Source organism: Falco punctatus (genome assembly GCF_963210335.1).
Source record: "Falco punctatus genome assembly, chromosome: 1".
NCBI lineage: Eukaryota > Metazoa > Chordata > Aves > Falconiformes > Falconidae > Falco > Falco punctatus.
In genome coordinates, this window is record NC_137580.1 from 111,998,780 (window position 1) to 112,014,562 (window position 15,783).

The following is a 15,783-nucleotide window of genomic DNA, read 5'->3' on the forward strand; positions in this document are numbered from 1 at the left end:
CTAAGAGGAAATAGATTTTTTAAAACAACTAATTAATTATTAAATGGAAGGAGAACGATGATATTAAGCATGCTCTCTATTTGAAGGACAGCTGATTTCCACTTAGAGGCCAAATGTAAAAGTCTTCCTGAATTCATAAAAAGCCAGAACGCCCAAGGACTTCAGCTGTAATATGTGAGATTGTATTTTACAAATATGTATTAAACTGGTGATACCAAAGGAAAAAGCCTATGACTTGGCATCAACACAGATAAAAAAATAATGTCCACCAGTAACAGAGCTACCACAGTTAAAAACGAAAGAAAAAAGTCACTTGAAAAAATCCTTCTCCTGAAAGAGGACATTTAAAGCATGCTATATACTACACGTAAGACAGTATTCTTCTCATGTTAGCATATCTACTTTCAGGTCAGATAGAAAAAACAGAAACCCTTCACTTCTTCTCGCAGATCTTTAATTCAAAAAGTAACATAGCAAGTCTGGTTTTAATTCTAGCAAGTATAGCATTACAATGTACGTTTGGCTCGGAAAAAGTCCCTTGAGATTATTGGAAAGAAGCAAGTCAGAATTCTAGGAGTAATGCGAACACGAGATCCAGAAAGAAAAATTTCATCCATGAAGAAGTATTTTTATCATTACTAACCTTCCCTTTTTCTCACCTTGTGGACTATTCCCCTTTGTATTACACAAATAAGTATAAGGTACCAGGTTTCTGCAAAACATAAGTTTTCCAGGCGAGTAATACAACCTGTGTAGCTGAAGTAAGAGGGAAAAAAATCCTAAAGCTAACTTCGGTTAACAGCTCTAATCAAGGGTGCCTCACAAAGCACTGTCTCTTAGCAGAGAGGAAATCAGGAAACAGAAAGTGTAGGTGTAGCTATTAAATCTCTTCCAATCATAAAAATGACCCGGTAAACAAAGGGAGTGACAAAACAGAGCAATTCATTTTAATGAATTTAACAGATAGATGTTAACATTTACTTACTTTGTTTTTTAGAAGAAATTTATTCCTACAGATGAGAATCTCTCGTAGCCACTTGAGGATTTCTGTACTGCTGAGCATCTGATGACTAGTCAGTTTCTTGCAGATATAAAAAAGCATTTGTGAACTGCAGCAAAATGAAATTCAGCATTAGCTTTCTAATCTACTAACATTTTGGAAGATATTAACTACATTTTACACAGAAATAGGCAATTAGCATTAATATCCTACACATATACTAGCATCATCTTTTAAAATGTATAATAGATAAAATATAGGTGTGTACTTTAAATGACAAGCTCCCCTTTGACCCTTCCCACCGCCCAGCTGGCCTTTTTAGTTCCCTAGAGGAAGTTAAGCAATTTGGGTACTTGTTAGAAGTCCAGACTCCAGGGCTGTCGATTCAGAAGTCCTCCATTTATCCACAGAACAGATACAGCACAGACAGTGGCAGTACAAGTTTACCTACACTGCTCTGATAACGTGTCTCAACTCTGTTCTGGAAGGAACACATCTAGGGATGTTCCTTCTTCATATCCATTCAGGCCTCACACTCTCTGTTAAAACTGCCAAAGGGTCCAAATTAGTGTCAATTTTAATGGGTTTGTCCCCCAGCCCGAACAGACCACAAACTCATCTCTACTATTAGAAATTACAGCAATGAGTTTCCACTATAGCCCACCTAGGCAGGGCTCAGCCCCAAACCTATCCCATAACAAGCCCCTTAAGCCATATTTAGCAGCCATGCAGGCCAATTTGTTGATGCTGGTAAGAGTGTTCCTCCTAGACTGTTGTTCCCTTTCTTCTCAAAGAAAACATCAGTACCAATTCAGATTAGATCACCAATTTTATTTTTTTTCCCCATTATTTAGCTCACTCAATTCTTAGAATTCTCAGATTACAGATTGCTGTTTTTTGGTTTAGCATTTTGTGTAATTTTGACTCTTTTGGGACTTGATTTCCCTTAATATTCTCCAAGAAATCAACTGCAACAGCTGCTATGAAGTCATAAAAAAGCAAGACAACTTTAATGAATTAAAATTGATTTAAATACAGAAAACAGACAAATGGAGATCACAGGTCAGGGCAAACTACTACCTTCTTTAGGTGAGGGCTTCAGAATCATGATTAGCAAATCCACACTTCTAGAACTGCCTTGCATTACCCTCCCTCAGCCCCGGAAGGATAAAATAGAATTTAAACAAGCAGTAAACACCTGAATGGGGGGGGGGAAGTCTCTAATTTTTCAAACTAATCATTTCTACACCTTAATATCAGGCTGAAGAGACTCATTAAAAAAGCCAGCAAAAAGTTTATTATCTTTATTAAATTCATATACTATAAGATACAACCTTTTCATGAATACACATAATAATTTTGACTGCAGATTCATGCTGGTATTGCATAGCTTTCCCAGAACATTCACAGCTATTTCAAAAGAGAAGACAAATCAAAACAGCTATTTCTCTAATTTACAAAAGTTAACTTACATACCTAATTTCCCAGAATGTTTCTATAGGTGCGTCAGGATTCCACAAGTCAATGCTGTCTAACTGGTGAAGAACTAGCAAGGCCTAAATTCAAAACAAAGTAGAGTTGCACTTTGGCAGAAATTTACAAAGTATATCAGCACAGGCACAGAAACAGACACAATCACCTATGAATTACACTGTTTTAAAACAAGAAGAGATATAAAAAGCATTTTATCTAAAAGTATTGTTAGTCCATGTCAGAAGTATTTCACTTAATCTTTGTTACATATTTATAAGCCAAACCTATAGGTTTTACCTTGTATTTCCATACAAAACCATAGGAGACACACAGACACAATGTTTCTAAAATAAAGAGTTTGGCTTAAATACTTACTTAATGTCCAGCTGCAAAAAAAAATTATGCAACCAATTCTACAGATATAAGCTTCTAGTGGCAACAAGTTCTTTGCCAAGTCAGGACAGGCAAGTACTTTGTTCTTCGCAACCACTCCCTGGCACAAGCAAAAACTTAGCTAAGAGGAGGTTCTGACCACATCCAAGAGCATACTGGTGAACTATGACCAAAGCTTTAAACTCTGCTTTTGATTTAGTCAGATTAACTACAAACATTTCAAAAATCAACTCCTCAAATTAGCTGATAAAAAGGAAACTGGTCAAAGGCTACAAAGAAACACAAAACTATTGATTACAAGTTGTTTATTCTTAATTATATCAACCAACTACAGCAAACAAAAATCTCTCCTCTTATGTCACATATTACTTGGGGGTGTCTGATACACAGGCAGACAAATCTCCACTTGGTGAAAATACACTCATTAAAGACAGAAATGTGAAAGCCTTAGCTACTTTTCTGACAAATTAAAAACTTTGGTGCAAAGGAATTGTTGGAATACTGTTAAAAATGACATCTGAAAAACAAACAACCCATAGTGTGGTCCAACAATATTTAAGTAGTTATTTCAAATTGCTTCCTAGCTTAAACAAATACTCCAGAGCTTATTTGCTAACCTACTAGTCAAAAACAGACACAAGAGGCCAATTCTCAGCTAGTTAAGCCAATAATTAGGTAGACTGGGGATCAAGACCAGTAAAGAATCAAGACTGAACAGTACACCAAAATTAAATAACGTAATGGCCAAAACTTTCCAATCACTGAGTTCCCATAAATGACCATAAGGCTGTTACTACCCAACATAAACTTCCACAGAGACTTTCACACTGAAAAGGATTATTCTTATACCAGAAATATTCTTGAATTAGACCAGTTAACAATCAAGAAATACATATTTCATATTGATAATTAGTAGTATATTAACACTATTTGCAGCAATTCTTGTTGAGGCAAGGTTTAACCAAAAAGCCTTATTTCACCTACTAAAAATCAAATATTTATTTAAAGCTTTAATAGTATATAATTTTTTTCAGTCTACCTATGGAAACCCCAAACATGAAAGCTGTCAATGAAGCACATATGCTACAATGCACTTTTCAGAAGGGGAATCTAAAGAAGGCAGGATAGTAACAGGCACCATGGACTGAAAAAACAAAACTCTTCCTGTTGCACTATGCACAAGGAGAAGCTGAAGCCAGCTTTCGCTGGATATGAAGTGCCTGGGAGACCCACCGCAGCAAAAAATGTTACAACTGAACTGGTGAAGTCACAAAATCAGCAACTTTGCATGGAAAGGCCAAAAATCAGAAGTAACTTGGTGATTTGTTAGCTGCTTCAAGTGAAAGCTGGTAGGGAGAAGGTTTCAGTAGCCTTAAATATCCTATCCATCCCTCCCAAACACACAACCTCCTCTGATTCACAACAGAACAGAAGCCCAGCCACTGCCTTAGGCATTTTTCTCACAGTCATTTAGAAAACACACAAGAGAAAGGGCAAGCTTAATGGTGCTCTCAGCAGAGATGGAACAGAGGAACTGTCAAGCTGCATTTGATCACCACCAGGGATGAACAAACCATATAAAGGGACACAGGGCTGTCACAAGAGGCAGAATGAGTTGCTCTTTAAAATTTTCTTAGAGGCCTCTCCTGTAAAACCTGCAGTGCAGGAGGCATTTAGGAAAAGATCAATAGAGATCAAACTCTAAAACACAGAACTTCACGGCTAATACTTCAGAGCTTCTACAACACCCTTGATTTGTCTGTGTACTAATCATTTGGTATAGAGAACATTTACCCCTTACCTCCATGGCTTCTTGTGCTATATCTGGCATGCTGGACTGCGGAACAAGTTGTACAAGACCTGTAATTAATTCAGCCGTGCTACCTTGTGTCTCAGGACCTTGCTTTCTTGGGTTCTACACAGCAAAAAGAAAAACAAGTTTAAATTGCAAAACTTTTTAATGACTGACCATGTTACTGGCCTCTACAGCAGATTCCCATAATTAAACTAAGTAGATTTCTGGATCTTTGAGTACATGGGGGGTTTTTTTTGTTTGTTTTTTTTTTCCCCACAACTATGATACCCCGTGCATATCACATCTTTGACAGAATTGAAATATTTTTAAATTAAACATTAAATAGACCTGAGAAAATGGAAGATCTAAGACCACATCTGTCCTTCTACTCACTGAAATGATGACTGATTTCTCTCCCAACACTTAATTTAGTTTTCTTCTTCTATTCCCCTCTCCTCCCTTCAGTGTTAGAGAGCTTTATGCTCCAATGCATTGTGTTGCCCTGGTTCTGTAAAATTTCTTAGTTTCTTTTTGGTTCTGTCTTTTCCTTTGAAATCACAGAAGCATTATGACCAGAGAAAAGGCTGAGTAGGGTAGTATCCTAGATGCCAGGTTTATGGGTTTGATTTTTATTCATTTAGTAGCTTCAGAAATAAATTTTACTATTAATGAATAGTTTGATATACTTACACACAGCAAAAGCTTTGGATCAGCATGGATCAGTTTTACCAAAGATAACAGCAAGAACTTGTAGCTTCTGGTTTCCAAATCAGTAGGTTTTTCTTTAAATTTAAGGCTTGTCATTTTCTCCTTAAATGTAAGACTCTGATGGAAGGAAAAATCACAGACATTGTCAGTAAGGTAGTCTACATAGCAGTTGTAATTAAACATCTAAGTGTATTGTTTTTATAATCTGTAATTCATGAAAAAGTTTAAAAGTATATAAAATTTACTCAAGTATAGTCACATAGCCTTCTACTTAAAAATCCCCTTTTACATACGCATATGCTATCACTTATTGTATCTTTAAAGTTTGCTTAAGAGTTGTTTTAGTGAGCTGCACGTGTACGTAAGAAGTTTTTGCATAAGACAAACTGTGGCAAAAGAAAAATGGATAAAACTACCAAAAAGAATTTACAGGAATTTTTCTCCGGTCAGAGAAAGAAATAAATGTATCCAAGTAAGCTTGAATACATGAGAGGGTAGGGAACTTTTTTCCAAAGGGAAAAATAGTCTCTTTATTTTCTGCCATAATCACAGTCCAGATGATAACATTTTCAACTTTAAGACCTCTGAAAAACGAACCTTTCAGTTTTCACAAGGAACACAGTCCACCGTTTAAATAAAAAAAAAAAACAAAACCACTAGTTCCATATGAAAAAAAAAATAATAAATCAGTAAGCTACTTCTGTACCAGCCAACTTCCTTATATGAAATGGAGGACATTTTAAGGTATGCATTGACGGTTCACATAACGTGTTCTGGTTTGACTCCAATGTGAATTATATCATATTCTACCCCTGCTGTTCACACAACAGAATCCAGGTAGCAATATGACCAACACATTCAACAAATGCTTATATACAGTACTGGCTGCGAAACAAGTGTATATGGATACTACTAGTTGTAAGGATTTAAAAAATAGAGTTTATGCTTCAATGCTACAGCCCTTCAAAGTGAACACCTTGTTGTATGGCAATCAACAGCAGTTTCTTCATCTCAACAAAAGCAATCTGGATGCATGGTAAAGTCTACGAAAAATAATATAAATATATATACGTGCGTGTGTGTATATATACACACGCATACGTATATATGGTGAACTCAAGTTAATTGGCCCCCCACTATGTCCAAAGATAAAATATTTTCATCTTTCTCAAATAAGTTTACAGAATTTATATTTTCATTAATTTTAATCTTTTATCAGCAGGGATTAAATTAGTATTTTTGCTTACAGCTACCAAAATAGTTAAGAGACAGTAAGTTTGGACGAAAAACTGCCACTGTGGATATTCAACACAAGACAGAATACAACGCTCTTTAGAAAGTCAGCTTTTTAAACTATTTTGTCTAGTTTATTATTTGCTGAGATCTCAACGAATAAAACAAATTTGTTTTTCATTTTCACTAAACTTTGAAGTTTTGAAAAAGAAAAAACTAGTTTGAAATCATCCTCAAGGTAACTGAAGAGATATGGTGTTGTATAATTAAGTTCTACAAAAAATTAGAACCTCATGCTATCTTGTTAAATAGTTATTGTGAAAATAAACAGAATAAAGTCTACCACATAAAAAGCATCCTATCAAGAAATTGATACCACACTGGTAGACGTAACTAATTCTGTGCTAAACCTTAGTTTGTTACAGTTAAGGGAACTGGGAGAAGAGGCACATGGCCAAAGAAGCTGATTTGTTTCTGTGAAGAGATTTATTTACTTCACACAATCGAAACTAAAGACTATCAAGAAACAAAGATGGGGACATGACTGCTCTCTGCAAATATATCAAGGGGATAAACACCAGTCTGAAGCTAACAGACAACACTGGAACAAGAACAAATGGGGATAAATTAGACATAAATAAGTTTAGGCTGGAAATTAGAAAACATCAGAGTGGGAAGATTCTGGAAGAGCACCGTGATGGGAAAAGTAGGGGGCAGAAAGAAATTAACAAAACCGACAAAAAGCCTTTCCTTCTAGGAAGGAGCTCAACTGGTTGTGAAAGGGATTGCCTTGCAATTGCCAAAAGCAGAAGAGGTCTCCTCCAGCCCTACATTCTCATGTAAAACATGCTACCTTCTGTATCCCAGGTGAAGGGAGGTGACTGCAGTGGTAACTATGCACAGAAAAGTCAGAGCAAGGAAAGGCTTTTCTGCGGTAGTTACAATGGGTCATACTTACAGCAACAGAGGCCCACTGCCATGCAAAACAGTGACTGGTTGGCATCTGACCATGTCAGCGACAGCAGCCAGTAAGAACAGAAAATAAGAAGCAGAAGACAAAGCACCACCAATCAATGTCAGAGTTGCCATTACAATACCCCTGCTATTTTCTCAACAGATGAATATATACATGTAAAAAGCAAGTTCAACATGTCGTAGCTTTCAACTAAAGGTATTTTGATTATTTGCTTTCATTTGAGAAGCCAAATAGGAATATTTTCATGTATCATTTTAGGCCTTCTATAAACAACCAACCATGTTCACTTGACACGTCAGAAGTCCTAAATGGAAAGTTCAGAAGCAAGGCAACACAGCTACATGTGAACTTACTACAAAAATTTGGACGAACTATAAATTTGAATGTACTTAAGACTTTTTCCAAGACAACCAAGAATACTGACTTTATTTCATCATGCTTATAAAATCTTTTACTTTGTTGCTGTCACCAAGACCAAACAGTCAACTTGCTCAACAAAAAGCAAGCAAGACAAATGAAGAGAAGTGATATTCATGCCAATCATGGTAAAAGCATTGCCGTTTTCAGAAATTATCTTCACATACAGAATGCTTTGGGGTTTCAGATTAAACAAGAATGGACATATTACCTAGCTATTCACACAGCAAGAAAGCTTACAATGAACAGTTAGCCACAGAGGACAGTTACAGAAGAAATACTTCTATGTTACCAGTTCAAAAGCAGCATGAAAACTGAGAAACATACATCGCTAACTGAGTAGAAACAGTTAGTCAATATACCGAAACCTGCAAGGTTTACAGAGCATGTATGGCGGCTCTCTGTTGCTTTTTGAATTGCAATGTTCTTCCCCCCTCTAGTTTCCAGTCTAAAGTTAATGACTAAAAAAGCTGGAATGGGATGGAGACACGGGAAAAACAACAGGTTGGTGTTTTAACAGCTTCTTTAGAAGTCTTACCGGAGTCATGCGAATTGCTGGATGTGCCCCACAGCCTTGAATAGCTTTGTGAAGCGTCTCACTGAACATGCTGCGGAGCTCCATGGAGTGGCAGTACACAGCATCAATCTTGGGCCACCAGTCCAACGCAGACTAAAACAAAAACACAGAAATGCTCAAATGTTAAACTGGTAATATCAGTTAAGACTATGATTGATGTTAGTCCTCTAAGAGTTACAAAAGCCACGGGATAACTAACCTTTACAGATGAGTATTTTACACAGTATTACACAGTATTTTGCATTCTTATAATAAAACTCATAATATTTAAGAGAATTGTAATAGAAGCAATACTTTCAACTTAGCTGCTTACTGTATTACTCTTCTTTCTGCAAAAGCACTAACTCTGAAACTATAAATGCAGGAAACCACAGTAGAATGCCAGTAAGTAATAATCCAAAACAAAATGAAAAATTGGTATTTTAAGTGCTTGATAATATCTGAAAAGCTGTATTACTCCACCACATCTACAGCAGCATTTTCGCCCCCCATATGTTAAAGTGCCCAATACTTTTTTGGTTAGTTTTGTGGGTTTTTTTTAAAATATAGTTTTCATTGTGATGTTGGGATAAGTGAAACAGAAAATGTTGTGTAAATTAAGTAAGGCTGGTTGCTCAAAGTCATATTTTAGCGACTTAAAGAACAGTAACAAATTGAAGATGAACCACTGCACAAACTTCCAAAATATTTTTGGCACTCAGCACTTACTACAATTTTACACTATTTGAATTCATACTGGATCAAATCCCTGAGCAAAACCATGAGGCCATCTTCCCCGAAGTTCCTATGTCAATATACTAGAAGCAGCAGAAGGTAGTGTAACTATGCGTGACCTAGAAGTGTTTTTCATGTATTAATAAAGCAGCACCTATTATAAAACCAGACAACCTAAGATTCATTTGTCATCTAATATAAGAGGCTATTAAAACATATATGTACTGAAGTTTTATACTGGAATACAAGCTCTCAAACTGGGAATCCAACTGCACAGCATTAATAAAATTTGTATGTCCCTCCTTACTAGCAAGCAACTCTTGCTGCATGGATACAGGCAACTAAACGTGGTCTGCTATTCAAACTGTATTTAGTAAAACTGATCTGAATAGAAGCCACCACAGATTGCTGGGCTGATTAAATACTTTCAGAACTTACATTTGTGATTATTCGGTGGAGTGAATTTACCAGCACATAATGAAATGTTGATGGGGAATTCTGCGCCAAGCAGATCTACAAAAAAAATACATAAAAGCCACTTAGGAACATCTTTGTCTTTGCCACCTTTGTTATCACACTGAATAATATACTGGAGCCTTTCTAAAAAATTGACAAAGCTGTTCAAATCTAAACAAGAGAAAAACCTAATCAGCTAAGGAAAGGTTTGTGAAAACATGCAGGGACTTATTATTAAGGGATATGTATAGAGTTGAACTTATTTGAGCTCCCAGCTGCTGTCAGCGTATCTTCTATAACTGACAGGTCACACTTACCAGTAAGTAGTGTTCTCACCTTAAAGTGTTGGTTATTCTGAGGGTTTATGCGGAAGCAGGAAACTAAGCAGTCAATCATAAGGTCTACATCTGCATTTTGATTGCCTCTTGAAAAAGGTTTGCTTGGATTAAACAGCAAATTCTATATATTAAAAAAAATATATATATAAATCAGACACCAAGATTATTCTTGTCTACTTTTAATACAAAACTTTCCACTGAAAAGTACTGCAAGTATTCAATTAAGGAGAAATTAAAAGTTTATTTCAGTATTTTCAAACTTGGATTTCTTCAATGCAAATAGGAAGCAAATTCTTACCTTAAGATCTACTACCATGGACTGCACTAGTAGGAAAATGACAGAATTATCTTCCCAGTTGATGTAGGTAGATGCTTTGCACAGTTTAACACAAGCAATAGCAGCACTTTCAGTCAGCTGTCTGCTCCCACTGTGGCCTGCAAGTGCTTTCCTGAGATTGTCCAGAAACAGTTTCTGCAGAATTCAAACCAGGAATAGTTATAACCAGAGCTTTGGTAACCTGTGGTCAGGGGTTTTAGACCCTTAAATATCAAGAACAAACAACACTGCATTTTCTGATCAAAAATCACAGGTATTGGGATTGCAAAAAAACAACCTGATGCAGCATTTTGGAGAAACATTATGTTTATTAAAGATATTCATTTTGAATGATGTAGGGTAATCAGACCAGCAAAGATAGATGGTTGTTTATTCTCAACCAGAATGTTTGCAGCCACATCAAGTTCAACACCTGCTACAGGTACTGCAATTATGGAACACACAGTACACACACTGCAGAAACCTAGAACAGCACAATCAGGCCAGCTAGAGCAATGCTAAGCTTGCTACTGGTGGAGGCAGGGGAAATAATTAACACTGGGAATCAAATCTCCAAGGAGATTTAAAAGTTTAGAAATACCATTGTTTGGGACATGCTATCTGTATGAATTATTGACAGTGAAAGAATGTATGTTAGGTGAGAATTTTAGAAGGGTGCATAAATTTACAGATAGAACTGTAATGTGCTTTTTAGGCAGGAAAGACAAAATAAAATACACCTGAAATACAGAATAAGCAAAGCTAATAAGCATCCTCTAGAAATCAGAATTCACATACTTTTCTTCTCTTACCTTGTTCATTTTAGTCTCCTCTACCACATCCTTTGCTATATCTTGGATTATCTCTGGACACAGGACCAGGAGTATGATTTGCAGTGGCCAAACTGCTGCTTTACGTTTTGTGCTTTCAGCAAAGCCATCCACTAAGTCAAACAACTTCTCTGCACAATCTGCATAAAATATAAACTGAAGTTCAGTATCAATTTTAATTATGAAAAGGTAAAGAACAGGTATAAAAGAGCAGAGGGATGGCTTCACCTACACAGAAGACAAGTTCTGTTTTGCAAATTACTGGCCCAGTACTGGGGATAAAATGATCTCAACCCGAATAAAGATATGGTTTACCTGAAAATATACCTTTTCCTCTCTTTTTGACTAAAGACAAATATGTTCTCCAAGTTTTTTGCTTGTATCAAGTATATATTAAAGTATATATTAAGGTATAAATAAAGTATATATTAAAGAGTCTCCATCTTTTGGGTTTTATTTCTTTGTGTTGTGAACCACAAAATGAATCTCTTTAAAAGGAGTCAGTAGAGAAAAGCAAGCGATACACCCTTGCTTCCTTGACAAAGGTTGACAGAAATTTGTTTCTTATTTGCAGGCTGCAAAGATGCAAAGAGGGCACAAAATGCAAGTGAACATGGGGTTGTCTGAGAAACCAACTTTTGAATACTATGTCATTTATTATGCCTTACCAGCCATATCAGTCTGCGGTGTTTGATACAGCTTTGTGAATTCATCAGGGTAGTTTTCCACCCAGTTCCAAAATGCCTGCAGATAATGCAAAATATCTTAACATTTCAGAGCTTAACATACTTTTTTCCTGAGCTATGTACTTAAATAAAGAGAGATTTTACCCTTCTATCACTCGATTTCTTGCAAAACATATGCGTCAAAGGGATGCACCAACTTGTATTTTGTAGTGAATTACTGAATTGCAACTATTCCTAAATTAGAGAAAGTCTTCAAATAAGCAATTAAACAGAAAATAAATATTAAAATACTTACCTTTTCAAGACTGTTGATAACAGCCAACTGAGCTACTTTCTTAAGGGCTTTAAACTTGAATACAGTCTCTGCAAAGGTAAAACATTTCTGCATTTAGAAAAGAAACAGTTCTGAGAAGTAACAGATTATAAAAGACACTTGAAGTGCAAAGCAAATTAAAAATCAATGTCTTTATGCTACTTAAGTATTTCTAAATATTTTGGTAGATATATGACTTTGGAGTAAAACACAGAATTAGAGATACACATATCAATACTGTTGTGCCATCTCTAACTAGCTATATTCAGATAAAAACATTTCAAAACACAGGCTCAAACCATACCTTGCAAGAGTCGTTTTAGTTTTGAACAATCCACACTGATGTACTGTAAAAGTTCAATATCATGAACATCAGCATTATCTTCTGAACAAACAGTCAGTTCCTGTAATCTAAAAATACGCAAAGTAAAGTAACTTCTCCAGATTATGTCAGATAGGTATGAACACATACCTATGGTTCTATACATTTGAATAGCTGGGGAATATTATATGATCTCACATAATACAAATCTCCTCAAACAAACTCTTCCAGGTTTAGAGATGAAAGAAGGATCTTGCACGATTAGTTTATATTACAGTCTTATTCCATCCTCACACTGAACATGGATCTAGAAATAGCAGTGATGAGTCTCACAAGATACCAATACCATCTGGTGATAGTCTGTTTATGCCCAACATCTGCCTAAATTCTTCTGTTACCTACCATACTGTAGCAGTAATCTTGTCTTCTCTTCAACTAAATGTTAAATGCATGGAATCATGACACCTTGAGACTACTGCTCCTTACAAGTCTCACCCCAGCAAATTTCCAAAGAGGAAAGCAGTGACTGATAGTACTCAATACCACTGAAGGGAGCTACAATCACACTTTGTAAGCTAAAGAAGGTCCATGTTTTTCTGGCCTAAGCTAACAGGATGAAGTTTAATCACACCAGTTAAAACACAATGGTGTCTTTTTACACTTAAGATGTAATGTTAGACGATTTACCAAACATCTCATCAGATACTAAGCCACTAATAACTAAATCATATGTTCTCACAAACTAAAGATTGCCATGTCTCATTCCAAAGCTACAGATGCGTTTTAGATGTGGAATGCAATTTCTAGGACTACACACAAAAGCAGTTCTTCATTTCTTCAACACCAGGAATACTTAACAGCGCTCGATGGGAATGGGAAGGTCCCCACTGCTGTGCTTTTTGTGCCAAAATTCCCCCAGCTGCTGTACAAGGCCTAGAAATATGCCTAAACAGGAAGCACAGGTCAGAAGACCAGCAATGCTAACTGTCGGCAAGCTGACCCCTGTGGAGATCAGCAACAATTGGTCAAATATTTAACTATTTATGTACAAGCCATTTTGAAGTGAAAAACAGGTTAAGGAAAAAGCAGTATGTTCCAGCTCAAATGGATGGTAAGAAGGGCTTTGGAGCTTGAGAAGTAAACCATGCTACAGACGTGCAAATAAGTATAGATGCATGGACTAGATTCAAAGACTGTCAAAAAACTTCAACTAAAAAATACTTCCTATAAAAGGAGCAAAAAAATTGTTTCCATTTCCATAAGCAACAAAACATAATCAACCTATTGAACAAAACCACATCCTCCATGCTAGCTGCCAAGTCTATGTTCTTGAAACATAAGTTATTAAAGGGTCTGTAAAAGCTTTTAAAATACTCAAAATTTTGAATTATTAAACAATTTCAGACTGATTTCTAAAATGCAAATAGTTTCCAAACTGTTGGAATGGAACAGTTTTTACATTATAAGGAATATATAAATCTTTGTTTCAAATAAATTGGCATGCTCATTGCTATGCAACCCGTAAGGCTGCCCAAGCTACACTTGTAATAAATCAAGGATGGTGTTAGCTGGAAAAACGTGTGATAAGAAAGAGCTAAGGTACTTCAAGAACTTTCAAAAAACATCAAAGTATTGCAGTAATAAAAAGCTTAATATACAACTCTAGTGGATTGGCAAATGCTGAAAAATCAGAAGGATCTGGAACAAGGCAAAAGGAGTAAAGAATAGATGGAAGCTTTGGGCCTGTCTCTCTTCTCACTTCAAACAGCAGAAAAGACAGTTATTTTTACAGTAAATGTGCTGTGAAACTCAAGTCAGTCAGAAGACAAACCCGTCTTTTCCAACAACTAACAAACAGTCCAGCTGTTTTGTCCCCTTCAGGCATAACACAGATTTAACACAAAAGCCTTCAAGCAGGAAATATTAGGAAAGAAAACAGCCTTGGAGCTCCAACAGAGCTGCTGACAATCAGAAATGTTGCATTCTGAATTCATAACTATACGGACACAACCCATTAACTTAGCATCCCCCTTTTTTTTTTTCCCCCAAAACACCTTGCACCCAGAACAACTCATTCAGCCAAGTTATCATTATTTTCACTCTACAACTGCATTTGACTTGTACTTACGAAAGCAGACTAAAAAGGCAATAAATGCAGCTCACAGAAAGCAAGCTGGCGGTAACCTGGAATGGATATGAAACAGGTTCTTTGTAACCTGAAACTCAAGTAAAATGTTGAAAGGTAGAGGGAGTTTCACTTCAGAACTACCTTGGTTAAATATCATTTAAACACTAAACTTTGCTGAAATGCAAAAGACTACAACTCACGATAGGTGTTCTAGACACCAGTATGTAGTAGATTAGCTAATACACCAAGTCAGGCTACTGAAAAACACCTACCTGGTGGAAATGCGGCTGAACACAGCATTAAAGTTATTGCAGCTAAGAGAAAAAAGAACCCCAGAGGCAGAATTACGTAGTTCAGCTGCATGCTGGTTCCCTTCACGGTAAGTGTGGATGAAGTGGCAGATTTCTGGCAGCAACTGTTTTACCAGCATAGTCTCGTCTAGTCGCATGGTATCCTTTGGTTGCTAAAAATAAACATTCAGTATTTCATGAAATTGTTTTGTACATTTAGAGGCAAAAAAATGGAGATTCTGCCACTACTAGGCACAGGACCTGAATCTAAACTTCTAATTCTGCCTGCAGGCTATCACTGACCATAGTGTAAGTAGTCTACTCAGAAAAAAGGCTTCCTTCCATTTGAACAATTAACCCGTACCATTCAAAGCACCTTCAATTTTCATTTAAGTCTCCAAAATATGCAGGACACCAAGCTGATCAACGTCAGCAAGTATCAAGCAAAATATCAAACTAGTTTTTGAAGTAAAATACATTTCTGTTTTTAGGAATGCACCCTGTTGATTTGTGTAAAGCATCAGCAGTAGAACATTAACTATCTCAGCTTTGAATGGAAGCTCAAAGGGCAAAGACCCACCCTTACTTCTCCTAGTTAGTATTCTAACCGCTGTATTTTGACAGCAAATATTTTATATTAAAAAATCAACCAAAAAAGAAGTACTTCTCCCTTGCTCTTGCCTGGGGTTGCTCTATGTAAGTCCAAAATGGTTTAACTTTCCTGAAAAAGAAAAATCTAATTTTTTGCCAGTTTGCACAGTATGAGACATAAGGAAACTATTTACAAAAGAATTCAAAGTGAAACTTTGCTCTACTAA

At 36.2% G+C, this 15,783-nt stretch overlaps 1 protein-coding gene across 9 annotated transcripts in view; it reads right to left on the reverse strand.

Annotated features, from left to right (window-relative positions):
- Positions 1-15,783, reverse strand: part of NF1 (neurofibromin 1) — a 114,013-nt gene that overhangs the window by 76,800 nt on the left and 21,430 nt on the right. For 8 of the 9 annotated variants that reach the window (XM_080374168.1, XM_080374167.1, XM_080374169.1 and 5 more), the window contains 13 exons: positions 14,948-15,138; positions 12,530-12,636; positions 12,208-12,275; positions 11,895-11,970; positions 11,209-11,366; positions 10,379-10,552; positions 10,079-10,201; positions 9,725-9,799; positions 8,534-8,665; positions 5,352-5,486; positions 4,668-4,781; positions 2,477-2,556; positions 986-1,109 (listed from right to left, as the gene is read on the reverse strand). In XM_080374168.1, coding sequence (XP_080230294.1) covers positions 986-1,109; positions 2,477-2,556; positions 4,668-4,781; positions 5,352-5,486; positions 8,534-8,665; positions 9,725-9,799; positions 10,079-10,201; positions 10,379-10,552; positions 11,209-11,366; positions 11,895-11,970; positions 12,208-12,275; positions 12,530-12,636; positions 14,948-15,138 — 1,557 coding nt within the window. Of the gene's footprint in view, positions 1-985; positions 1,110-1,451; positions 1,549-2,476; positions 2,557-4,667; positions 4,782-5,351; positions 5,487-8,533; positions 8,666-9,724; positions 9,800-10,078; positions 10,202-10,378; positions 10,553-11,208; positions 11,367-11,894; positions 11,971-12,207; positions 12,276-12,529; positions 12,637-14,947; positions 15,139-15,783 lie in introns of those variants that run through there. The other variant, XM_080374175.1, reaches the window with a different exon arrangement.